The 27,430-nt window shown below is 49.1% G+C and overlaps 1 protein-coding gene and 1 pseudogene across 1 annotated transcript in view; both read right to left on the bottom strand.

Annotated features, from left to right (window-relative positions):
- The window catches only part of LOC136157448 (liver carboxylesterase-like), a 30,082-nt gene extending 11,580 nt beyond the window's left edge, over positions 1-18,502 (bottom strand). Inside the window, exons 1-7 of the mRNA XM_065919336.1 lie at positions 18,451-18,502; positions 14,915-15,119; positions 12,034-12,178; positions 7,830-7,963; positions 5,310-5,463; positions 3,231-3,335; positions 1,319-1,423 (exon numbers count right to left, since the gene is read on the bottom strand). Coding sequence (XP_065775408.1) covers positions 1,319-1,423; positions 3,231-3,335; positions 5,310-5,463; positions 7,830-7,963; positions 12,034-12,178; positions 14,915-15,119; positions 18,451-18,502 — 900 coding nt within the window. The remainder of the gene's footprint in view (positions 1-1,318; positions 1,424-3,230; positions 3,336-5,309; positions 5,464-7,829; positions 7,964-12,033; positions 12,179-14,914; positions 15,120-18,450) is intronic.
- LOC136158676 (N-acyl-phosphatidylethanolamine-hydrolyzing phospholipase D pseudogene) lies at positions 8,399-9,765 on the bottom strand (annotated as a pseudogene).
- Positions 18,503-27,430: the final 8,928 nt, after the last annotated feature.

The raw sequence follows: 27,430 nt of genomic DNA, 5'->3' as shown, positions 1-27,430 counted from the left end.
AGCAAGAAATGTACACAACCAGAAAACAGTTGTGTGTTTATCTTTGAGCACAGTGGTCACCTTATTTGAGCCTGAGAAAGGAAGACTCAAGGCTACTTTGGACTGAACCCATGGAAATAGAGCAGAGTCCAGTGCTGGAGTTTGGCCTCGGGGAGTCCAGCATTAGCCTCAGGATTCCAGGGTCCGGACAGAGAGTCCAGGTGCTCAGCCTACTCCAATAGTTCCCACTGGCTCTAACTGTGGTGTTCTCTGGGTATCTGTCCTGTTGTAACTTCCTGTGAAGGCTCACCATCACGGCTGCCAATCCTGAAGTGTCACCTTTTCTGTGAAGCAGCCCAGCTTATTACAACGCCTGCTTCCTCTCTCTATTCCCAGCACCCTTCATCCACATAAATCTATGTGTGTCTCTCCCTGTGAAAAGTTCCTTGCAAACAGGGACTATATCCAATGATGTCTGTGTCAACTACTCTGTTACCTCCCCCAATACACCTAGCAGAGGTGGATGGATGGATGGGTGGCTGGGTGGATGGATAAATGGAGCATGGGTTGATGAAACTGATCACTATGTGGAGTATGGTTGAACTGGGGTGATAGCTGGGTAGATGGATTATACCCAGCAGATTAGCTGATGGATGGTTCACTGATTTTACAGAGATGGGTGATAAAATCTAGATAAAGAGGTGATTGGTAACAGATGAATGAATGTTATAGATGAATTGGTATTAGACTGATGAAAAGATACTGATGATTTGAATTCATCGATAGATGGACAGGTGTATAATAAGATGATCGATGATGGATGGATGAACAGGTGGATGGATGAATGGGTAGATAAGCAGTTATGACAGAATCATGATTGAGGCAGACACGCAGAAAATCTAGAAAACTGGCCTACCACTGGGTCATAACTGAGGTGCTTTGTAGACAAGGTGTGGTAAGGTTTCTGAGAGCATTTGTTCTACATAGCCCCATTCCTAAAATTCAAGGTGATAACTATCTCTGAGCATATGTAATGTTTAGTTTCTTAAAAATATATCAGAAAACAAGATTGGAAAAGGTAAGTTTTGATAAATATGAGGGGTCACTGTTCAGTTGTTCATCTTGTTATTTATTGTCATTGGTAACATCTGAGAAACTCATAATAAAAAAAGACAGAAGGAAATTCCTCATTCAGATTTAGAGGCTGACACTGCTCCTGGGAGGTGAGAAACTGTCTCAGACAGTTTGTCCAGGGCAAAGGGGGAGCTAAAATGAGGAAGCCTGGGGCCATGTGTACAGGGAGGGGGGCTTGTTTTTCCAAGAGAGTGGGTGCACTTACCATCTTTTGCGTTATCTCCAAGAGCTCATCCTCTGTCTTCTGGCGCAGGCAGTGAACAAGGACAGCCGAGGTGATGGTTTTGCACCCAGCAAAGACAGCAATTTGCTGTAGAGATCACAGGTGACAGCAGAATTCAAGAGTCGTGCCTCTTCCCTCCATCAATACCGAAGTGTTCTGTCCCAACCTCCATTTCTATAGGCAGTCCGTGGTAGCAGTAAACACCCCAGACCAGTAGGTCCTGGGTCCCAGGCATGCCAGTTAGACCCTCAGCCTCTGCTGCTTTATCTGGGTTAAAGTGGACAGAATGCTCTCAAAGCTGAACGTCTAAAGAGAGGTAGCATGCAGGAGGTGCTTAGAGCCTGGAATCCAGAATCCCACTTTCTAATTTCAAATCTGGACTCATCCAAGTAATAGCCATTTGGCCTCAGGCCAGTCTGTTGCAAAGTGCAGCCAGAGGGGAAGATGCAGAAGAAGAGAAGTCAGGCACCACAAAGACGGGACCCTGGAGAGTGTGCACGGGCTGCCTGGAGCCTGGTCCAGTGTCTGACAGACATCAGTGCTCAGTATGTATGTGGTGGAAAAATAAAAAGGCACAGGAAGAAGTAGAGGAGAGAGGAAGAGCGAGAATGTAAAATGAGAGTCTCAGATTCTCCATTCTTTGATTTCTTGTCCTGTTTGACAGTGAAATTCAGTCCCATCTCTGAGACCTTTCTTTCCCTTAAGTAAGCTCCCCCTTGTGGACATAAGCCTGATTAATGGGTATCTGCTGTGAATATCCTAAAATTCTGAAAACATTCTCAAAAATTCTAAAAATTCATGGAGCCCCTATTATTCTTTTTCTACTTACCAATCCCTTCAGTCTGTGCTGCCCCCACGCTCTGCAAATCAGCTCTCGTAGCCTGATCAAAATGCTCTGTATCACTGACTCCAAGCCACACTCCTCAGCAGAGCCTCTGTGGTGCTTACCCTTCCTTGTCTTCCTAACACTCACCAAATAAAGACACAATCCTCACCACGTCCTATGTAGTATGGCCCTGCCATGGTCCCATCCTCAGCTCTCTCCAGATTTCCTCTGAAATTTCTGCTCTGCCCAATCAGCCTTCCTCACTCTCTCGAGACACTGGCCCTAGTCACAGGACATTTGCACAGACTGTTCCTGTTTCCTGGATATTCCTTGCTTGCCAAGTAATTTACTGCTTAGCCTTCTCATCTCAACTCGTTGATCATTTCTTTCTTCTTTTTCAGGAAACCTCTCTTAATAATCTCCCCCTATGCCCTGGACGAAGTGCTCCAAACTGTTCTGTTATGACCTCGGATACCTTCCTTTATTGCTCTAGGTACAACTGATATTTTATAAGTGGTAAAATTATATAATCATTAATCTCTCTATTCCTTGAGAGTAGAATTTAGGTATCAGGTTATCCCCAAATGATCTATTGCATGAATCAATGAAGCCATGAAGAATTCTCAAGTACCCAGCCTGGTCAAAGATCCCCAGGGAAAAGCCACTCCAGGCCCACAAAGTGCAAATGAGTCTAGTTGGTCTCAGACCTCGAGCGAGACAACACACAATGACACCCATTAAGCCCAGCACCCCACCTGGCACACTTTGGGAAACATGTTCAGTGGAAAGTGCCCGGGGCTGGCAGACCAGAGTCATGAGCCTGAGTCCAGCTCTGCCCTCATCACTCACTGACCTTGGTGAGGCTCTTATACTTCAGCTCTCTGGCCCAGGTTGCTCAGTGGTAGAACTGGGAGGTGGGGTGAGGTGTGTTCTCGCCCTTCCTGTTCAGCCACTTCTCACTTCTATGATTTTCTGAGGATGTCAGCCAGACTCAACCCTAAGAAAGGGCCCTGATAACTCCAGGAGAGCAGAGCAAAAGGTGTGGGGTCAGACCAGTGTGAGACCTACCTCAGCTGCAGCCTTCGAGTCCTTCTTGAGCAGGGCAGAAGTGAGGGCCACGCCACTCTCAGAGATGGCTCGGTGGAAGAGATTCTTGGCCAGGGGAGATAACACCTGGAAGGACCGTGTTGAGAAAGGGAGTTTATGCTCACGGGAGGGAGGGAGGCTGCTCTTGAAGAGCCACACCCATCCACAACCGTGTCCTGGATTGCTCCCGTGGAGGCCATGGGCCGGGGCTTCTGTAGAAAACCTCAGCTGGACAGAGGCAGGAGCAGAGTGAGGGCCAGAACAGGCGGTGTGTGGCATCCCCTGACTATAACAATCAACAGTATCTGAAGGCAGCTTAGCAATTCCTAGCAACATTGCAGAGGCACAGTTCTTACTGCAAGTACACTCAGGTAAGAATTAATTAAATAAATAAAGGTGAATCAAAAGTTTTAAATGGCTGGGGAAATATAAAATAAATAAATAAATAAAATAAAGGCACAGTCCTGACTTTCCGTTTCCATTATTCAGAATTGATCCTAAGGAAAGTGAGCATGGAGGTATATAACAATTTTTAATAAGGTTCAGGTTGTTTATAATAGTAAAAATTGGAAATAACCCAAGGTTTCAATATTATGAGTTTGAATAATTAACTTATTTTTCATTCTTATGATGAAATTACTTGACTATACAAACAAAAAATGTGAAGGAGTGTTTAATGCTCAGAGAAATATTTATCTTGTTTTATAATGCTAGGGAAAGTTTGTGTTTAAAAATTTCTAGCTAGGGCTTCCCTTGTGGTTCAGTGGTTAAGAATCCACCTTCCAGTGCAGGGGACACAGGTTCATTCGCTAAGCTGGGAGGATTCCACATGCCATGAAGCATCTAAGCCCGTAGGCCACAGCTTCTGAAGCCCTTGCAACTAGAACTGAGCTCCGCAGCAAGGCAGGGCCCTGAGATGCCCCCACACTCAAACAGAGAGTGTGCAGCGATGAAGGCCCAGCACAGCCAAGGATTTTAAAAAGGGATTATAACAGTTCTAGCCAGATTGATGGATAGTCAGATAAACAGGGTGAATGAATTATTGAATTATGGAAAAGAATTAGCAAAATACAGCTCAACATGAGTATCCATGCATAATGGAACTCTGAATGATTTTTTCTTCTATGAGATATTCTGTATCTTTCCTGTTTTCCACTTCGTGAAACATAAAAGCATTTCCCTCTGAATGTTGAACTGTGAAACCAACATAGGTTCATAAAACATAGTGACGGGGACTTCCCTGGTGATCCAGTGGGTAAGACTCCAAGCTCCCAATGCAGGGGGCTCAAGTTGGATCCCTGGTTGGGGAACAAAGATCCCACATGCAAAGCGGCCAAAAAAAAAAAAAAAAAGGCAGTAATAGTGTTAACCCTCTGGTCAAATGTGAGCATCTGCTCAAATGTGAGGTAGTTGGTGTTTCTCACAGCTCCCAGGCCCTTCTAATCTGACTTCCATCTTTGCCTCCCTTGGCGTCTCCCTCATTCCCACGCCCCACACCACACTCCCAGGTCCCGTCTGTGTCCCTTGTCCCCTGTCCCATCCCCATCCCTCCTCCTCTTCTCCTTCCCCCAGCCCGGCGCCAGCCCTCAGCCCCAGAGCCTGCTGCCCTCCCTGCTGGGCACGGACAAGCCTCCAGAGCCCTCAGGGCCCACCTGTTCTCATCCCTGAACTGCAGGCCTGGCTTCAGGTCAGCCCAGGACACCCAGCCCACCCTCACGGCCGGCTCTCTGATTAGTCATTCACAGGCACCCCGCATCTCAAGAGAAGTGAGGTGAGCCCTAACGTTAGAATGACGAACAAGGAGAGGATCAGCTCAACCAACAGAGGTCAGGAAGAGTGTGTCTGTCGCAGCTGTGGCTGCAGCTACGGCCCCGGAGGCTGAGCTGAGCCCTGAGCTTCCCGGAGGCTAAGGGGAGTCTGGCCATTAACTCTCCACCATCTGATGCCTCACAGAGTTGGGTCAGCTTTGAATCCAGGCTTTGGAAGTAACGGTCCCAGGACGAGATGGGCTGGTCTGCAAGGGGTCCCACCAGCAGCCACATCAGGGCCAGGAAGACTTACAAGAACGGAGACACTTTCTGCCCCTGCTGACTCTCCAAAGATGGTCACAGAGCCTGGATCCCCTCCAAAGTTGGCAATGTTCTTCTGGACCCAGCGCAGCGCGGCCACCTGGTCCAAGTGGCCCCAGTTCCCGCGGCTGTGCTCATCCCCTGTGCTGTGAGTGAGAGAACAGGGTGGGGTTGGGAGCAGAGATGTCCCGGCAGGGCCCTGAGGACCAGAGATGGGGCTGAGGGTCCAGGTGAGCCTTCTGGAAAGGACTGGGCTTCCACAGCTCTGACACGGGGTCTTCACTTTCCTGCTCTCCTGCTCTGCTGCAGGGCGCTACACATCCGTCATCTATTGATGAGCATTTTCTATGGTCGGGGTGAAACCCTGGCTCACGTGGTGGAGGAGAGGCCAGGGGAGAGGAAGTGGGGCAAGTATGTGCAGTTACACGGTCACTGGGAGCAGACACAGGCCATGGGGGGAAGAGCTGAGGGGTCTCCATGAGGGGACACGTCCTGCGACATGACTCCCCTAGGACAACCCTCCCCCAGTCCACAGGTCTTTCCAGGGAGGTGACCATCCCTCTCCCGGCACCACCCCCCCGCCCCGGCATCTTGGGGTTAAGAGGTCCTGGCGCCAGTGCATTCAGGAAAAGCTCAGTAACTGCCTGCTGGAGCCGTGGCTCCTGTCCATGGAGAATCCACGCGGGAGACTCAGCCTTCACTCATGCATGTGCCAAAGTCCAGGGAGGAAATGGTGTGAGTGGGCCCAACGCTCCTCCCGGTATATGTACCCCTGGAGTCAGATGCCCCTTACAACCTCCCAGTTCCAGGCACCCATTCCTTCACCTACAAGATCGTGGAGATGCCACATGAGTCTGCCCCTTCTTTACTTCTCAGGAGGAAAGATGTGTGAGCCTCTAAGAGCTGTGCTGCCTGGTAATGGTTGTCTTAAAGAAAGTGCCACATGCCAGGCAGCACAGTGAAAAAGACATAAGTTGCTCAGATAGTAAAGTAATGCTCAAAATTCTCCAGGCCAGGCTTCAGCAATACGTGAACCGTAAACTTCCCGATGTTCAAGCTGGTTTTAGAAAAGGCAGAAGAACCAGAGATCAACTTGCCAACATTCGACGGATTATCGAAAAAGCAAGAGAGTTCCAGGAAAACATCTATTTCTACTTTATTGACTATGCCAAAGCCTTTGACTGTGTGGATCACATAAACTGTGGAAACTTCTGAAGGAGATAGGAATACCAGACCCCCTGACCTGCCTCTTGAGAAACCTGTATGCAGGTCAGGAAGCAACAGTTAGAACTGGACAGGGAACAACAGACTGGTTCCAAATAGGAAAAGGAGTACGTCAAGGCTGTGTATTTTCACCCTGATTATTTAACTTGTATGCAGAATACATAATGAGAAATGCTGGGCTGGAGGAAGCACAAGCCTGAATCAAGATTGCCGGGAGAAATATCAATAACCTCACATATGCAGATAACACCTTCTTTATGGCAGAAAGTGAAGAAGAGCTAAAGAGCCTCTTGATGAAAGTGAAAGAGGAGAGTGAAAAAGCCGGCATAAAGCTCAACACTCAGAAAACTAAGATCATGGCATCTGGCCCCATCACTTCATGGCAAATAGATGGGGAAACAGTGGAAACGGTGGCTGACATTAACTTCGGGGGATCCAAAAATCACTGCAGATTGTGATTGCAGCCATGAAAGCCATGAAAGATGCTTGCTCCTTGGAAGGAAAGTTATGACCAACCTAGACAGCATATTAAAAAGCAGAGACATAACTTTGTCAACAAAGGTCCATCTAGTCAAGGCTGTGGTTTTTCCAGTAGTCATGTATGGATGTGAGAGTTGGACTATAAAGAAAGCTAAGCGCTGAAGAATTGATGCTTTTGAACTGTGGTGTTGGAGAAGACTCCTGAGAGTCCCTTGGACTGCAAGGAGATCCAACCAGTCCATCCTAAAGGAGATCAGTCCTGGGTGTTCATTGGAAGGACTGATGTTGAAGCTGAAACTCCAATACTTGGGCCACCTGATGCGAAGAGCAGACTCATTTGAAAAGACCCTGATGCTGGGAAAGATTGAGGGCAGGAGGAGAAGGGCATGACAGAGGATGAGATGGTTGGATGGCATCACTGACTCAATGGACATGGGTTTGGATAGCCTCCGGGAGTTGGTGAAGGACAGGGAGGCCTGGTGTGCTGCGGTTCATGAGGTTGCAAAGAGTTGGACATGACTGAGCCACTGAACTGAACTGAGTTCAGATAAGATAACAACTTGGTTGGGCTTTGTAGGAATCATAGGAGTTTGTCAGGTAGATTAGGTGTTTTACGTATAAGAACTCAGGAATAAGTGGACCAGGGTGACTGGGAATGAGAAGGTAGGTGGAACCCAATTATGAGGGGACCCAGATGTCTTAGTAGGGAACCTAGCAAGGATCCCCGTGAGGGCTTGCATGACCAGAGTGGGGTCCTAGCACCCGCACACTGGGGGCAATGTGCCACGAGGAGAGTCCAGGGTCTTACCTGAAGAATCCCCAGATGCCCAGGCGGTACTGAATGGTCACCACCACCACGTTTTCATGGGCAGAGAGGGCGAGCCCATCATAGGTTGATGCTCCTCCTATCAGCAGACCTCCTCCGTGGATCCACACCATCACCTGGATGCGGAGGATGCCAGCTCACGGTTACAGGAAGCAGAGCTGGGGAAGACCTCAGAGGCAGGTTTGGTCACCTATCCATTCTCCCAGCAGTGGCCCAGGCCACCACCCAACTCAGGGCACCCGGGCTGCCCCTGCCTGTCTCCCCTACCCCAGGGCCACCTGCTCTCAGCAATCCTCATGCTGAGAACCTCATCATGGGAACAGCCAAGGCTCGAGCATCGCCTCCTCCCCAACACTCCCACCACCCTCACTCCTGGGCCCCTCACCCAGCTCAGTCCACTCTGCATGAAGTCCTTGGTTAGAAGCTTGGATCTGCTTCATCTTAGTTACCTTTTCATTGGTGAATTCATCTTCTCAAGTGAATGAATGATTGTGTCAAGAAGCAAATGCCCTGGATGATATTTGTTCTTTTTTTTTTTTTTTTGGCTAATGTGGATTTTAATGACGCACTTTTGAACTCTTGTTTATATGGACCAGCAATCATATTAGTATCAGGTGATAACATAAACCTATAGAAGTTGTTTCCAAATGTAAAAAAGCATAATATTCATGAATTTCTTAGTCTTTTCACATGTATATCAAATGATGCCTTTTTCATGAAAAGCTCTTATGTTGATATTACTCAACATCTTCATCATCAGTATTAAGGTATCTTGATTCGCCATGCTTCAGGACAAAAATATCCTCAGTCTTAAGTCCATACCTTTCTAGAGCTTCACACAGTTTCACTGGGGGCTCTAAATAATGCTCATTTGCTAAGGCAAAAGTTCCCCAGTGAATCGCCACAGACTTCTTGGTCTGAACATCAATGTGAATCTTTACAGCCTCTTCTGGGTCTACATGCTGGTACTTCATAAACCACCTTGGTTCATACGCTCCAATGGGAATAGCTGCAAGGTCAAAAGGGCCAAATCTTTTTCCTATCTCTTCAAAAGCAGAGCAATAACCAGTATCTCCTGGGAAAAAAAACCGGTTCCAAGGCCCCAAGACAGACCAGCTGCCCCAGAGAACTTTGTTGTCATCCATCAGAGTCCTTTTACACCAGTGCTGGGAAGGCGTGAACACAAAGGTGACCTTGTCATGTCCAGGGACACAGTTCTCCTCCCACCAGTCCAGCTCGATCACATTCTCACAGCAGCATTTCTGCATCCAGTCCAGGAGCCCCAAAGGCACAAACCATCTCAGCTCATTACCGAATCGCTCATTGAGAGCGATGACAGAATTGTAGTCCAGGTGGTCGTAGTGGTTGTGGCTGACAAGGACCGCATCTATCCGGGGCAGCTCGGCGACAGCGCATGGGGGACGACGAAACCGCTTGGGGCCCACGTGCTGCAATGGGGAGGCCCGAGCATTGAAGACGGGATCTGTGAGCAAGATGAGCTCGTCCATTTCCACCATCACTGTCGCATGTCCCAGCCATGTGACTCTTAAGCCAGCTTCCCTCACTCCAGCTTCTTCAGGGTCATCAATAAAATATGGCTTCAGCACCGGGAGTTCTTTATCAAGCTCCTCTTTGGAGCATGGAACACTGCTGTGTTCTCTTTCCATTATCAGCTATCTGAGAACATTTGGAATAGAGGGATTTCTCCACGTTGGCCAAGGGTTAACAAATCTCCCATCCTTCCCTTTCTTTGATTTAGTTACATCTTCTTCTAGTCTGTAATCCAGTTTGAAAGTCTTCCTGGAAAACTAGAAGAATCACGTCCGCCAGAATTCCGTGAATTTTGGCGCTTTCTTACTGCTTCTTTAGGATACTGGCTACTTGTCATCAGGGACTGGTTGGTTTCATTTTCATCCATGTTCTTTGGTGAACACCTTGCTCCAAACTTTAGCTCATTTCCTCTCCGTGGTTAACTTTCAAAATAAATGGGAGAAACCTGGCGCGGGGGAAGGTCAGGCGCGCGCGCCGCCGCCTCTGCAGCCGCGGCTCCTCGGCGACTGGCCACAGCGCCCCCGGACACAGCGCCCCAGCGCAGCGGGAGGGGCCCCGGCGGCCGGCGCCCGAGTTCCAACACCCCCGGCCCTGCCGCGCCGGCTCCGCCAAGGGCGCCAGCAGCTGCAGGCAGCGCCTCAGCGCTCGCCGCCGCACCATCCCGGGGCCGAGCAGGCGCCGCAGCCCACCCGGCGGCCCGAGGCCGCGCCGGGCCCTGGCCGAGCTAGGGTATTTGTTCTTAATATGACATCCTGTTGCCTCCTGAGCTCCCCAAATCTCACCCATCCTCCAAGTCCAGTATAAAACCAGCTCCTCTAAGAAGTGTTCAACTATGAGGTGAATATGATCTGAAAACCTACTAGGTGCCAGGGACTTTGGGAAGAACTGAGCCTCAGAGAGAACATGAGAATTCGTAAAACACTGCCCTGAATTTAAGGAGTTTACAAAGCAAGAAAGTGAGAATGACTAAAATTATGTAACAAAAATTTGGTTGATTAAAAAAAAGGAAATCATTTACAAGCTATGTGCCAAGAATCATTCTAAGGAATAAAAATAAATCATCCATTTGAAAGGGACTCTTGTTCCATTACGCAGACAGGAAAGCTGAGGCTTTTCCCTACCCTAAGGTCATGCAGCTAATGGGCGGTAGACACAGGACTGGAACCCAAGCAGTCCGCTTCCGGAGTCCACATGTTGATCCACCCAGCACACAGAAGCTGATGGCCATGCCACAGCAGGTTTGCTGTTGGAGCAGAAGGAATGCCTTCCCTACAACTCCAACTAATGCATCAGGAGGACTTGCCTCATGTTCTGACCCAGACACTGCCATTAATCTTGATATTCATTACTGAAAACTCATGTGTGATGATCCCCGATTTGAGGCAATAGCTAGTAAAAGGCAGAACAAAGACTTACACCTAGACCCTACAGGTCCAGAGCCTGTGTCCACACTAGAGGTGCTCCAGTCTCAGGTTCCCAGGGCCCCTGCTCCCCCGACACGTCTGAGCCCTGCCTACCTCTGGAGGGACTGAGTTTGCAGTCATCTCTGAGTCCAGGCTGAGCCAAGGGCTGGTCAGCAGTGATTTGCTAAAGAGGCCAGCCTAGGTCTGTGCAGATCCTCCAAGCCAGGGGCTATGTGGTCATGGTTTTCCCTTCCCGCTATCTCCTAACCCCCACTTCTAGCTATGAGTATGTGTACACTGAGTATGGAATAGGGAAAATGAATGAAAGAACAACTGTGCCCACCGCTTTGAGCTTCTAGTCACACGTTCACAGACACCTTTCTCCACATCTGGGCACCATGCCAGGGGTGTTTCTGGGCGATGGCTGGGTGCGCCCAGCCCTGTCTCTACCCTCATTGACCGGAGTTTTCCAGCAGACCTGCCCCAACCTCCAGCCTGAGTCAAGAAGTCGGTCATCTCTCTGGGCTCCATGTATTTTGGAAATGCTGACCCACTGGGTCATCAGCGTGGGCCAAAGACAATCACGAAGTGAATTTAGCCACAAGAAGATCTTGATAGTTGGCAAAGGAAAGGACAGGATAAGCTTGTTGCTCCAGACTCTGCCCCCCAGGCTGTGACACAGAAAGCTGTCAGAGACGGTCTCTGTGTGCTGAGGGAAGGCCACACACAGACTCCGCTGCTAGCCTGTGTCAGGGAGCTCTCGGCTGTTCCAGGGGCCCCGTGCTCCAGTCCTGCCAACCCTACTCTGTGACCTCCCCTCCCCCTCACTGGGCCTCAGTTTCTCTGTCTGTAAAGGAGGGGTTGGCTTGTTGGCTTATCTCCAAGATTCCTTCCAGCTCTAAATTTATGGAAATGATGTTTTATCCTGTCTGGGTATCAGATTCCTAATCTAGCAATTACAAGTCATCCTTCTTGTCCATCTTTTAGCATGAGAGACCCTAGAAAAATTCAAACGTGCATTGCAGATGTGCAGCCATCTCCCCCAGGGGCCCAACTCTGGCCGAGGGGAAACAGGTGTGGGCAACATGTGTTCCCTGATGTCAGGTTTGGCTGTGGTGCAAAAGAAAGCCCTGGGGCCCCAAAAGAACCTTGGCCCAAGATGCCCCTCCTTAACACCATCTTCATCCCCTTCCAGTCTATACCAGCCTTGACCAGGGGTTCCCACCGCTTACCGGCAGCCTGCTTCTCTTCGTCAAGTCAGCAGGGGTGTAAATATTTAGGTAAAGACAGTCTTCGGAAAACGTGAGGCTTATGTTCTCCTTTCTGTTGGTAAAGAGATCCGAGAGCAACTGCGCCCCCACTGGGTCCTGGGAGCACCTGCGAGGGGCAAGGAGAGAAGAATTCTTGAGGTTTAATCAGAGCTGACCAAGATGTCTCCTGTGGTCATCGAAGTCTTGAACTGCCAGCTTCAGGCCAGTAAATAGCTTTGTTCTTACCATACCTGGGGCATGCGATGGGGATCCTCAGGCTCACCAAGGTCTCCAAGGACCATGAACGGTCAGACCTGACCCTCTTCCCGTCCTGGGGCCTCTGGAATGCCCTGGGGCAAGGGAGGAAGCTGCCTAGTGTGCTGACGGGCGTGAGAAAGGACCATTCCTGCTTCCCTGGGTCCACACCAGTGCTGTGTGACGCCCGGTGTAGAGTGCCTATATTCTACCCACAGGGAAACATGGTCTAGTCCACAGGAGACTTCCAGAAACGAGGGGAAACCAAGGAAATGGCAGATATTTAGGGCCTACAACAGATCAGGGTCAAATGTTTGTGGGGCAGCATTAGAACTGCATCCTAGCCCTGCCTCAGCCTGAATCAATCACCAATCATTTCAATCATCCTGCCCGTGTGATGAAGACTCTGTGAACACGCAGAAGGACAGGTTCAGAGATTGTCCGGCCGAAAAGAACGCTTTTTTTTCTGTACTGCGTGGCGTGTGGATCTTACTTCCCTGACCAGGAAGTTGAACCTGTTGCAGTGGAAGGGCAAATTCTTAACTACTGGACAGCCAGGGAGGTGGCCACTGTGCTGGGTCGTCTGTCAGGGACCTCACTGCATGGATCTCTTCATCTAGCTAGCGGTTTGTATCCTTCAATATCCTTCATAATGAACTGGCAATCCAGTGAGGAAACTAGCTTCTTGAGTTCTGTGGGCTGCTCTGGTAAATTAATAGAACCCAGCAAGGAGGTTACGGGAACCTCTGATTTATAACCAGTTGGTCAGACACACAGGTGACAGCTTGGAATTGGCATCTGAAGTAGAGGGAGGTTTTGTAGGACTGAGCCCTTCACAGATGGAATCTGATGCTATCCTTGGCAAAAGAGTGTCAGAATTAGTTAAACTGTTGGCCACCCATATGGGTGATTTTGATTTTGATTTTTTTTTTTTTAAGAATTGATTTTTGATGTGGCAAACACACACACACACATTAGAAATGGGTAGAGAAAACTCTGTGATTCCATTTTAAGGGAGAAAGTACGCAACAGATAAAAGACTGGAAAAAGAGAATCTAAAATATGAATAGTAGCTCTGGCTTGGTGGTGGAACTGTGTGATTTTCATTTTCTTAACTTCACTCACCTGTACTTCCACACTTTAAAAATTAATTACTTAATTTTATTTATTAATATTTGGCTGCACCAGATCTTCGTCATGGCATGTGGGATTTTTCAGTTGCAGTACAGGAACTCATAGTTGTGGCACTTGGGATCGAGTTCCCTGTTGTGGATCGAGGCCATGCCCCCTACATTGGGAGCATGGAGTCTTAGCCACTGGACTACCAGGGAACTTCCCTCACTTTTATGTAATAAGTGTGTACTACTTATTACTTGTAATCAGGAATGGAAAAGAATGAATGTTTTTTTTAAAAGAAAGTGAAGACGGACGGGAGTGAGGACAGTAGAGAAGAGAAGAAGGAAAAGAATGTAGCAGACTCAGGACCCTGGAAATAATTAGAAATCTCTTACTGAGATAAATAATATGTGACTCAAAGGTTGCAGACATCCGAGGTGCCTTGGGAAGCAGCTGAGCATCTTCTTTGCCCAACTTGGCCAGCTAACTACAAAACATCAACCATGGTTCTGCTTGTGCCAAGGTAGCAAGACATGTTGGGAGTTGAGAACTTGGGCAATGAACACCCCAAAGCACTATCACCCACACATCTCCTGGCCCACCTTACTCCCCGCTATGGTAAAGTTCAAGAAGCAAAAGAAATAGAATTGTGAAAATTAATAAAGGGAAACCTCACTAAACTAAAATGCAGAGGTCAGGAGGGGGAATTCTCAGGAACATACCACTTCACCTCAATACAGATTCCATTAGGTAGAGACAGACTTTGCACCTCTGGCTGGAAGTGACAGGACTTTACTATGAGAAAGATGAACTTTGTCCTTGGCAACAGCTCAGCCAATGAGAGACTGTCATTCCTCAGCCAATGAAAAGCCACTACATAACAAACTCTCAGTTTCCTTTAGTGGACTTTTTGTTTGTAACAGTGCCTCCTAACTTCCCCGTGGCCTCTATAAAAGAATTTCCTTTGTTTGACCTGATTGGCATGTGGTTTGCCATAGTTCCATATCCACGATGGCAGTTCTTTGCCGCTCCCAGATCAACCCTGGTTCTGCTGGAAAATATCTGGTGGCTTTCTCGTTTTAGGTTAACAGAATCATTACTTTTGAAACCCCTCACCTGCTCCACTGTCTATTTTTTCCCACAGCACTTATCATGTTCTGATACATTACATCATCCATGTGTTAATTTGCATACTTCTTCCTACTTGTCTACCCCAGCTATGATGCAAGCTCCATGAAGGTGGGATCTTTGTTCTGGGCACTAATGGATTCCAGGAAGCTAGAAGATACTTGGGAAAGTTGCTCAAGAAATATTAGTTGAATAAAGGGTCTAGAAAGCTATGAGAGTTCTGGAAGGTTGATAGGGATCTACAAGATCTTGAGGATTCCAGGACGAAGTATGAGCCACTCACAGGACTGTCTTGGCTCCTTCCTGCATTCCTTTGAGACTAACAGCCCCACTGAAAGATGCCAAAGCCACATCCCCGACTTACATGGGAGGGTAAGAGGTGGTATTCTTCACCAAGGTCCATGGCTCTGCAGGCTGCGGTGGAGCAAACCTCAAGGATCCAAGAGGAGGCTTGGCAAAAGGGATTCCCAGGAAGACGGCCACAGGCTGTGCAAATCCTTTCAAGCTGACATGTGTCCCTAGGACTCTGCCCTGAGCGGTGTCCACAATAGGTGGTGAGGGCAGCAGCCCTGCTGGACATTGGGAGGAAGTGAGGACTCGTCAGTGGTGATGGTGAACTGGAGCCTGCGTGGATTTTGTTACCTTCGCCAAGTGATCTTTAATGTCCTCTCAACTCTCTAAGCCTCAGTTTCTTCTCATATAAGAGAGGGAGAAGCTAACTTTCCTTGCTAACTCACAGGGCTATCTGAAGGAACCAATTGCAATTGGGGGTGTAAGAGCATCCTATGTAACAACATAGGACATAAATGCATGAAGAAGAGCTGCTGGGAATGAAGATGGCACTCAGTTTCCACACTTAGGAGCCTCTGGAAACAACCACCCGCTGGATTCCAGCGGTGAGCTGCATGCTGGATGAGAGGAGGAGCAAGAGGCGGCTGCTCTCCTCAGACATCTGACCTTATGTGGCGCACACATACCTGACCCTCCTGTGGGGAGAAGTGACCCCTGTCCTGGGAGAGGTACCGAGTAAGGTCCCATAGGAGACAGAAGAGGGAGCGAGGCCCACTGACTGCTGGCTTCATGGAAGCAGTGACCTGGCATCTGGGACTAGCAGTGGTGGAAAGAGTGACACCGGGAAGTGAAAGAGAGGGTATAAAGGTATAAAGAGAGACGAGATTGTGCAGAGACACAGAGACGAGATTGTGCAGAGAGATTCTGAGACAGCAAAGCATAATGCCTGCCTGAGGAAGCGCGATGGGCCTCTTTGGGTCAGGAAGAGTCATGGGGGTGGAGCATAATCCTGGAAGGTTCATGGCTGGGAGAGTCCCAGATGCCAGGCCAACCATTCGGGCTTTAGTTAGGGGGTAAATGAGCAACTGCGAACCGTCCTGGCATAAGAGAGAGACACAATCAGCTTGAATAAGCTCCTTCCGATGACTCTGAGCAGGGTCATCAGAGAGAGTGAGACTGGGGGTCACATTCTGTCTGGCCCAGTCTCGTGCAGCAGGCCAGTTTTTTCTCACTGAGCTCAAATGCGTCTCCTACAGTTGCCATGTCAGACCCGGTCCTCCCTGCTCGGGGACATTCTGCACCTTCATGAGGCAGGGGGACTTGGTGTACCCCTGTTCACGCTTGTCCCTCAAGTCCTCTCTTGTCCATTCTCAACAGCTGCAGTTTGTTTAAGCATCCTAACAGGAAATGATTTCCAGGCTCTCACCCTCCCAATTGTTCCCCTTTAGATACAGATGAAAGGCAAACCTCTCTCTCAAAAGTGTGTGGCCAGAACAGAAAAGAATAACCCAGACCTGGTCTTATGGGCACATGCAATGACAGCCTTCAAGAGACATGAAGTGGACGGATGCCCGACTGGCAAGGGTGAAAACGTGGGTGATGGGTTCAGAGGCAAAGGCAGTGATGGTGACGGCAGATGTTGACACCTGTGTTGCATGTTTGTGGATTGAGCACTCACCATGTGCCACATGGGCACTCTAATCACAAAAGCCTGGCTAGGGAGACATCAATATGTCCATTTTACAGACGAGGTGACCGAGGAATTGGAGGAAGGCAGTATGGACTTTCTAACGGTGGTAAGGTATGGACCTGCCAGGTAAACCAGCAGTAGGGGGATAATCAGCTTCTAATGTGTTCTTATTCAGCGCTTCCCCTCAGTTCCAGGCCTGTCACCGTGTCACAGCACCGGGAGGAAGATAAACCCAGGGCAGCCTGCGCTGTCAGAGCACTGATGGCCAGAGCACTTGCTCTGGACTCAGGAGACAGAGATAGAATTCAGAGACTGATTTTCCAGCTGACCTTGGGCACACACATTTCCCTCTCTGAGCCTCAGTTTTTCCATCTATAAAATGGTACAGATGCATTCTGAGGTCCCTTGCTACATTGTTGGGTTCACCATGTCCTCTCTGTTCTGTATTCTGAGGCTTTGACACCCGGAGCCTTGCTGACTGTGGGGGCACGGCCCCTCCCAGAGCTAGCCAATCCCTGGAGACAGGAATGAGCCTCCCCTTCCTCCTGCCGTAGCCCGTACCCAGTCTCCTTCTTTGTCTGGCCCTCTGCTCCGTCACCATCACCCTGCCCCAATCAGCCCACTGCAAAATACCTGAACACTGTGGGCGCCCCTAACCTGCTGACATTGGCTACCTCGGGACTCCCAAATCTGCTTATCCTGTCTCTCCTCTTCCTTTGGCATCAGCAACCAAGATAAAGGCCCTTCATCCCAATTTCTTTGTATTCCCTCTGCCTAGAGATCCCCCGCACCCCCGTCTTCATCACCTGCCCCACCATGGAAAGGCCATGCCCTCTTCTTCAGGGAAATATGTCTTAATCATCTTTTCAATGGCAGTTGGCTCCTGGACCTGCTTGCCAATATAGGTAGATGTAAGAGACGTGGGTTCGATCCCTGGGTTGGGAAGATCCCCTGGAGGAGGAAATGGCAACCCACTCCAAATTCTTGCCTGGAGAATCCCATGAACAGAGGAGCTGGGAGGGCTATAGTCCGAAGGGTTGTACAGAGTCTGACATGACTGAAGGGACTTAGACACACACTCCTGATCTGTGGGCCTCAGAAGACCCCAGACTTTCTGTTAATACGCTGTCTGGGAAAACAACACCTTTATCTCTTTTTTCACTTTCTCTGTTTCAGGCACTCTTTAGAAGCAACAGCCCATTTCCACCTCACAAGAGCCCACTGAGGTGGATACAGCTGTCACCCTCATTTTCGAAATACAAAGCCAAGGCCCAGAAAAGGAACCTAACGTGTCTAAGAACACAGAGCTACTAAGTGGTGAGCCGCAACGGCCACCCACACTGCTGTCTCCAGAGCCGGTATTAATACTCTGGTAAGGCTTCCCGGGTGGCTCAGTGGTAAAGATTCCGCCTGCCGTGCAGGAGACGTGGGTTTGATCCCTGGGTGCAGACGATGCTCTGAAGAAGGAAATTGCAACCCACTCCAATATTCTTCCCTCGGAAATCCCATAGACAGACGAGCCTGGCAGGCTAGGTCCATGGGGTTACAAAAGAGTCAGACAGGACTTAGCCAAAAAAAAACAAAGACCCCTTCCCAGATTCTGGTAAGGACCTGCTCCAGGGCCGTGTTAATAATCAAGAGGAAAAGACATGGAGGAGCTCGCCAAAGTCCTCGGAGGGATGTGAGGTGAGCTTGTTGTCCTCCTCTGGAGTGGTGGCCCGCAGCCAAGTCTAGGGTGTGTAGGGTCCCCGGTGTCTCCTGCTGCGAGATGCGGGCTGGGCTACACCAGCCAAGTTCACATAGCCTGCACTGCTGCAGCGCCTGGCCTGTCACTACTTTGCCCCATGCACATCGCCTCTCCCATGCTCCCCACAAGGATTTCCAAAGCAGCCCCGGCTATTTGCATTCAGGGGGCTCACCCCAAGCTGTGCAAGTAGAGATGGAGGTCAGAACCAGAGCGAAGAGCCACATTGTGGAACGGCAGCTGCTCCTGTGGCCACAGGTCTCTGCCCTGCCCAGAGCGCTGCTTCACTCTGGGCCCTCAGCTCCCTCCGCAAGCTCCTGCCCCAGCTGCTCCAGAACAGAAAAACTGGCCTCCCTTCCTTGTGGGTGCTTGGGGCGTGTGAGCCACGCCCACCGAGACTTCACCCTCTTTGAAATCAAGAACCCGGACCTAACTCTCCAATTACAGGTAGTCACAGACTCTTCAAACAATTTGTTTCCTAAGTGCTTCTCCCTTCCTTGACTCTATGCTCAGTGCTCTGTGAGATTCCCAGGGCAGGCGCAAGCAGACCCAGGCCTTCAGACAAGGGCAGCCTTTGGTCTGGGGCCCTCAGAACAACTGGAAAACTTGCAGAGCGACCCTTAGCCCCATAACTGCCCAGTTAGAGGATGAAGGGGCTTGTTTCAGAGTTCCAAGTGCTTATTTTGGAAGCATCTTGATGCCCTTCTGAGGCCTAGATTAAGTTTACAGTGTTCCTGCCAAGTGAGTCAGCCTCCTGCTGCACACCTCAGCATCAGGGAACTCAATACCTCTGTATGCAAGGCTCTTTGGAGAGAATGGGATTACATAAAGGGAGTCCACCTCTCCCTCCTCTTGGGCTCTAATTATTCATTCATCCACCCATCCCTCCACCCTTCCTTCTATTTATTCATTATTTCATTTATGCATTCATTCTCCAAACATTTGCCAAATGCCTGGCTCTATGCTAAGTGTCATTCATCTTTCCAGGTGGTGCTAGTGGCACAGAACCCGCCTGCTAGTGAGGGAGATGCGGATTTGATCACTGGGTCGGGAAATCCCCTGGAAGAGCGCACAGCCACCGACTCCCGTATTCTGGCATGAGAACGCCATGGACGGAGGAGCCTGGGCAGAGGCTACAGTCCATAAGGTCACAAAGAGTCGGACACGACTGAAGCGACTTCCCATGCAAGCCAAGTGTTATGGAGACAAAGATAAATCTAAGACATGGCCCATCTCTTGGAGGAGTCACCATGTAATAGACAAGACAGAGGCAGGGAGAGGTGATAGGTGGGTTGCAATGCAATGTGGCAGCACCAAAGTAGAGGGATGCAGAGAGCCCTGAGTACACCTGTGCCGGTGCCCTCACCCTCCAGGGAAAGAGGAAGGTGCTCAGAGCCCGTCTAGTAGAATCATTATATATCCAATACATGGGACATTCCCTAAGTTCAGGCTGGTACAGCCGGCTAAGGCAATACAATGCTTTCACTGAATCTAGTGATGCACACCTCTCTTGCTTAAGAAGGAAAGGCAGTCATGATCTACTGCCAATGGGAAAAACAACTATAATACAATTATGACTGCATCAGAATCCTGTTTGGCAGCTCCTCAAAAATCACACACACGGACTTCCGTGCTGTCCAGTGGTGAAGACTCCACACTTCCACTGAGGGTGGAATGGGTTTGATCCTTGGTCAGAGAACTAAGATCCTGTATGCCATGTGGATTGTTCAAAAATGTTTTCTAAAATATTGAACACAGAGTCATCATATTACCCAGCAATTCCACTCTTTGGTATATACCAACAATAGTTGAAAATAAGTACCTACAAACACTTGTAGACAAGTAACAGTGATTCATGATGGCCCAAAGCAGAAAAAAGGAGAAATCAATAAAACAAAAATAAATAAATAAATAAATAAATAAAATATGAAAGTAAGGAAATAAATAACAAATGTCCAGGAACAGATGAATGGGCAAATATCTATCTGTACCATGCCATATTATAGAAATGAAATACCAGTTCAAGCTCACATGGATGAACCTTGAAATTATTAAATATTACACTAAGGAAGGAAGCCAGATATGAAAGGGCAGAGATTGTATGATTCTATTTATATGAAATGTCCAGATTAAGCAAACCATAGAAAGTAGTTCAGAGGTTGCTGCAGGCCTGGGCTGTGGTGGGGAATGAGGTGTGAGTACTACTGGGTAGAGGCTTCTCTTTGAGATGATGAATGTTCTGGGATTACATAGCGGTGATGGTCGCGGAACTCTGTGAATATACTGAAAAACCACTGAACTGCAAGCCTTAAAAGGTGAATTTTGAACTTCCCTGGTGGTCCAATAGTTAAGGTTCCACGCTTGCCATGCAGCGGGTAGGCGTTCAATTGCTGGTGGGGGAATTAAGATCTCACATGTCACACGGTGTGGTCAAAAATAAATAAAACATGAATTTATGGTGTGTGGATTATCTTTCATTAATGAAATATCTTAATAATCTAGTTTTCCTGAAGGCTCAGTGGGTAAGGAATCCTCCTGCAATACAAGAGACACAGGAGATACGGATCTGATCCCTGGGTTGGGAAGATTTCCCTGGAGGAGGAAATGGCAACCCGCTCCAGTATTCTTGCCTGAGAACTCTGTGGACAGAGGAGCCTGGCGGGAAACACTTTACAAATGCCCCACTGTGAGACCAAACATGCCTCAGATGCTGTGCTTGGCATCCCCAGAGGGAACATCAGTCTTGGCTTGGCCAGTTCCAGTGAAAAGTCACCCGATTTTCCTGAGAGCTCCCTGTGCTGACTTGGCTCTGAATCTTTGAAAGGTCCTCCCTAAGTCAGGCTGAAGTCCACCCTTCCTTGAAAATTCAGCCCTTTGCTACTTGAAAGTCACAAACTGATTTTGATTTGGAGGGAATTTCTAGTCTCTTTTCTAGTGAGCATACCTGAGACTTGGTTCCAGACAGAGAACTTCATCCCTTCCTCTGCAGGGTGATGGCTTCTCTGCACTTTGAAGGGCGCGGTGCATGTGTGCTAAGTGGCTTCAGTCCTGTCAGACTCTTTGCAACCCTATGGACCATAGCCTGTCAGGCTCCTGTGTGCTAAGTGAACGGTAACAGATTCGAGGTGTTCTCCCGCCTGGCAGTCGCTGGAGGGAATCGCTATTTGATGTTCAAGAGAACGGGGAGTTATGTGGCTCAGAAGAAAAAGAAATGCAAAAAGGCAAAATGGTTGTCTGAGGAGGCCTTACAAATAGCTGAGAAAAGAAGAGAAGCAAAAGGCAAAGGAGAAAAGGAAAGATGTACCCATTTGAATGCAGAGTTCCAAAGAATAGCAAGGAGAGACAAGAAAGCCTTCCTCATGATTAGTGCAAAGAAAGAGAGGAAAACTATAGAATGGAAAAGACTTGAGACCTCTTCAAGAAAATTAGAGATAACCAAGTGAACCTATCATGCAAAGATGGGCAGAATAAAGGATAGAAATGGTATGTACCTAAGAGAGGCAGAAGATAACAAGAGCTGGCAAGAATACACAGAAGAACTATGTGAAAAAGATCTTTATGACCCAGGTAACCATGATGGTGTGATCACCCACCTACAGCCAGACTCCTGGAATGCGAAGTCAAGTGGGCCTTAGGAAGCATCACTATGAACAAAGGTAGTGAAGGTGATGGAATTCCAATTGAGCTATTTTAAATCCTAAAAGATGATGCTGTGAAAGCACTGCATTCAATATGACAGCAAACTTGGAGAACTCAGCAATGGCCACAGGACTGGAAAAGGTCAGTTTTCATTCCAATCCCAAAGGCAGTGCCAAAGAGTGCTCAAACAACCGCACGATTGCACGCATCTCACATGCTAGTAAAGTAATGGTCAAAATTCTCCAAGCCAGGCTTCAGCCACATGTGAACTGTGAACTTCCAGATGTTCCAGCTGGTTTTAGAAAAGGCAGAGGAATCAGAGATCAAATGCTAACATCCGTTGGATCACCGAAAAAGCAAGCAACTTCCAGAAAAACATCTACCTCTGCTTCATTGACTATGCCAAAGCCTTTGACTGTATGGGTCACAAGAAACTGTGGAAAATTCTGAAAGAGATGGGAATATCACATCACCTGACCTGCCTCCTGAGAAATCTGTATGCAGGTCAAGAAGAAAGAGTTAGAACTGGACATGGAAGAACAGACTGGTTCCAAATCGGGAAAGGAGTACGTCAAGGCTGTATATTGTCACCGTGCTTATTTAACTTATATGCAGAGTACATCATGAGAAACGCTGGGCTGGATGAAGCACAAGCTGGAATCAAGTTTCCCAGGGGAAATATCAATAACCTCAGATATGCAGATGACACTACCCTTATGGAAGAAAGCGAAGAATTAAAGAGCCTCTTGAGGAAAGTGAAAGAGGAGAATGAAAAACTGGCTTCAATTCAACACTCAGAAAACTAAGATCAAGGCATCTGGTCTCAACACTTCATGTCAAATAGATAGGGAAACAATGGAAACAGTGACAGACTTTACATTTTTGGGCTCCAAAATCACTGCAGATATGAAATTAAAACATGCTTGCTACTTGAAAGAAAAGTTATGACCAGCCTGGACAGCATATTAAAAAGCAGAGACATTCCTTTGCCAACAAAGGTCCATCTAGTCTAAGGTATGGTTTTTCCAGTAGTCATGTATGGATGTGAGAGTTGGACTCTAAAGAAAGGTGAGCACTGAAGAATTGTTGCTTTTGAACTGTGGTGTTGGAGAAGACTCTTGAGAGTCCCTTGGACTGCAAGGAGATCTGATCAGTCCATTCTAAAGGAAATCAGTCCTGAATATTCACTGGAAGGACTGATGCTGAAGCTGAAACTCCAATACTATGGCCACCTGATGGGAAGAACTGACTCATTTGAAAAGACCCTGATGTAGGGAAAGACTGAAGGCGGGAGAAGGGGATGACCAACAATGAGATGGTTGGATGGCATCAGCGACTCAATGGACATGAATCTGAGTAAACTCCAGGAGTTGGTGATGGACCTGGCAGCCTGGAAAGCTGCAGTCCTTGGGACTGCAAAGAGGTGGACATGACTGAGCGACTGAACTGAACTGTGGCTCTAAAGTCTGCTCTCAGATTGCCTTTACGTGCCCTGTGTGAAGAGCCAGCCTGTGCAGAGTGCATGGGTTTGGGTGTCAGGCATCCTTGTTCACAGGCACCTTGTCACTTCCTGGCAGAGGCACGTTACGGATACACTCTGGAATTCCATTTCCTCTTTCCTATAAAGAAGATAATAAGACTTTACTTGGCAGTTCAGTGGTAAAGAATCCTCCTGCCAATATAGGAGACATGGGTGGGATCCTTGATCTGGGAAGATCCCACATGCCACAAAGCATCTAATCCCGTGCACCACAACTCTTGAGCTGTTCTCCCCCACAAGAGAAACCACTGCAATGAGAAGCCTGTGCATTGTAACTAGAGAAAGCCACACGTTGCCACACATAGCAACAAAGGCCCAGCATGGCCAAATATAAATAAACAAATAATTAAAAAGATGATATTTCTATGTGGGGGAATAAATGAGATAGTGGCTTGATTTCCTAGCACGGGCTTCCTGAACAGTGTCCATTATGATCTTCATATCCACACTGACATTAATGCAGCTCCCAATAAGCGTCTGGAGAAAGACTCATTGGTTTGCAACAATGCTCAGCGTGAGGCCACAGACAGATAAGAACCTTGCTTATCCGGTGCCCACAGGGCCTGTGCATGTCCTCCAATAAGCCCCACAGAATAAGTCACTGTACCACCATTTGAGCAAACTCAGTGAACCTGCATGGTCTGGAGGGACTGCTAGTTACAGACAGATAAAGCAACTTCACTAAGGTCACACAGCCCACAGTCAGAGGGCTGAATCTACACCACACTGTCTCATCGCGTGGCCATGCTGTGTTGATGATGATGCCGTGGGATGCTGACCCTGCCTCTCCTTATTCAGAGCTGTAAGGGTGCTCAGAGACAGTCTAGGCGTGCTCCTGGCTGAAGAGATGGGAGGATGAGGGCCAGAGAGGTCACCGAGTATGCAGAGCGTCCTGACAGCCACCTCAGTCCTTCCCCCCAGGTGTTCAGTGTCCTCACTTGTCCTGGGATGACAGAGTGGCGGTTATCTTGTGGGGGGTGAGGGTAGGAGGCTGCAGGCAGCCTGCAAGGGTGTCAGTCCAACACATAACCTCTCTGTGCCTCAGTCTTCTCTGCTCTAAAGCACAAAATAATAGTGTCTGGCTCTCAAGATGAAAGAAAATAATATATGCGCAGACTGTCATAATATGTTTAGTGAGTATAATGTCAGCTATTTATTTCCTATTATTATTAGCATACGAGCCAATTTTTCTCTTCCCAGACAATCAAGTAGGGGCAGGAGGCTTAGCTCTGGGTTCTGTGTCGTCCACATCAACTCTGTGAACATGTGACCAGTTCCCCTGAGAGGGTTTCCCTCCATTCAGGAAAAGAGGCATTGACCCTAGAGATAGAAGGCCATGAACAAGACAGTCTGGGTCCTCCTAACAGATACAGAAGGATCCTGCCCTTTCTGCTGTCACCTGCTCCAGGGTTTCCTTACCATTTTCTTTTCAATGATTCTTATATTCATTATATGAAATTAATATACATTTTCTTACATATATGGAAAAAAAATCCCTTGACCACTAGTGAAAAAGAATCAGTCCGTAACCAGAACATCATATATACATTTCTTTTCTCACATGTGACTCCCAGGATTGAGCCTTACACAGTGAGAAGTGCTGAAGACATAGTTCTGGGCTAAAGGGACTCTTTCTCACTTTTCGTGAGGAAGTGGAAAAAACAAACCATAAGCAGAGCACCACCTCCCAGCACCATAAGCCTGCCTGAGAGCCTCCTAGTACTGTGTGCAGTTTTGCCTTTGAAAAGGCCATCCTAACTAGTATTTCCCTCAGGGTTGCTGTGAGAATTCAAAGAGCAAAAGCAATAAACAAGTCTTGGTACAGACTCCAGGGTGTGTACTGGAGTCTGACAGGGTAATACCCACTGGTCTTTCTTACTGAATGCCAGGTCTGCCTATCTCCCTGGGGGGGCATCCTATAGGGAACCTCCATCCTGGAGTGCAGAAGCCCCGTTCCAGTTGAGGGAAGCCGCTGGAAAACTGAGGCCAAGGGGCCCCTGGTGAAACGCGCCATTGTCTCTTCAGGAAAGGAAAACGGAAGTGAGGACCAGAGGCCTAAGGAAATGTGGGTCGCGCGGCTGTTACAGGAAATCCGCTGCGACAGGACCCTGGTGGGGACCGAGGCAGGCCATGCCTGGGGACCCCGGGGAAGGGGAAACGGTGGCGAGGGTCACCTCCACCTTGGGACTGGGGCACCACTCCCCGGCCTCAGCCAGGTGGGACACGAGCGAGCGGGAGGCGGGGGTGGTTGACTGGCTCCAGGCAAGCGCGACCCAGAGGCCGGCGGCGCGGGGTCTGTGGCGGGGAAGCGGCGAGGACACAGGAGCCGTGTTCCCAGAGGCCCGGGAACAGGTGGCTGCTCACGTGGCGAACATGGGGACGGGCGGCCGGGGAGGCTGGGACACCGCTTACCGCTGGGCGCCGGGCCCCTCGGCACTAGCCGGACCCAAGCGCCGCCGCGTTCGGCCCGGGCGCTGCGGGCGGGGCGGGCGCAGGGGGCGGGGCCTCTGCGCGCGGGCCCCTCCCCTCGGAACGCGGGCCAGGCTCTGGCCTCCAAGGCCTCGCACCGGACCAGTGGGTCTGCTTCACCACTGCTTTGGACCTTGGACCTCGCCTTTCCTCCTGATGGACCCCAAATGCTCCTGCCCCACTGGTGAGGGGCCCCTGGATTTGAGCCCTACTGATGCCTGCTTCCCAGGCACAGGACGGAGAGTCCCTAGGGTTGCAGAAGGGAGTGTGTGGGGTTTGATCGCACGGGGACCCCTGTCACTTGCTGCTCCAGGAATGTCTTCTTAGCCAGGCTCCTGAGAGCATTTCAGGCTCCCTTGGCCTCCATTCTAAATCTGAGGGCACGGAAGCTCCAGACTATCCCTCTTGTCCTCACCCAGGGGTTCAGGGGACAGCAAGACCAGGACCCAGTGCTGGGCGGAGACCTTGGAGCTGCCGAGCCTTGGGGCAGGAGGGGACGTGGTGCCTCTTGGGGTTCAGGACAAAGACTTGGCCCTGAGCCCCAGTCAACCTGGGTTGGGTCTGGAGCCTGGGGCCTTTCCTCAGAAGGAGATTTACTTTCCTGGGACCCGAAGCGAGGAGCTGGGGCTTCTGTATCTGCCTGAGTGGACTGGGAGCTCCAGCGCTGATGCTGACCCAGGAGGAGGGGGAGGGGGCCCTGCTGATGTTTGTGGTGGCTCCTCCTTACCCCCCTGCTCACTGCTGGCCTTTCCCATCGGGGCAGGCGGCTCCTGCACCTGCAAGGCCTGCAGATGCCCCTCCTGCAAGAAGAGTGAGTGCGGGCCCTCTTCTGGGAACCCAGGGTCTGGACTGAGTCCGAGGAGGGACCTGGAGCTCAGCAGGCGGGAGCAGGACACTGACCAGACTTCCTGGCTCCTGCCTCAGCAGGAACAAATTACCAATCATGAGATAACATGGTGCCCGGTAGGGGTGAGGACGAGGATGTTGCCCTCAGCCGTCATGAGTGCCCGTCCCTCCTGTGTCACTGCCGGGCGACCTCACCTCTCTGCTTAGTTTCCTCCTCTGTGACAGGTGCAACCACATCTTCTGGTCATTTTAGAATTTAACTTTAGGCAACAAGCTTAAGATTTAAGAGTTTAATAGGATTTAAGTATGTAAGAGATGGACAGTCTTAGAATGAAGCCTAGCACACACTGAGCAACCAAACTATCAGATATTACTTATCATTCATATTATAGGAGATATTTTTCGACTTCCAAACCAATAAGCCAGGGCTGCTGTTCATGGCTGTGTGTCCTATGTCATCCTCAAAAACCAAGTGTGATTGTGCCATTGTCCAGAGAGGGTTATCATCCTTTCCACAAATGAGGAAGTGGCACTAGTGATGTAAAGCCACGATCAAGGCTGTCCCGGTTCTCCTAAGAGATGCAGGAGGATACCTACCATTCCTGCTATTGCTTGTACTAGGATTTTACCTAACATTTTCTATCTCTTTACAAAATTTTTA

Source organism: Muntiacus reevesi, chromosome 2 (assembly GCF_963930625.1).
Source record: "Muntiacus reevesi chromosome 2, mMunRee1.1, whole genome shotgun sequence".
Lineage (NCBI taxonomy): Eukaryota > Metazoa > Chordata > Mammalia > Artiodactyla > Cervidae > Muntiacus > Muntiacus reevesi.
The sequence above is the reverse complement of the archived record's forward strand: the minus strand, read 5'-3'. Positions and strand labels throughout refer to the sequence as shown.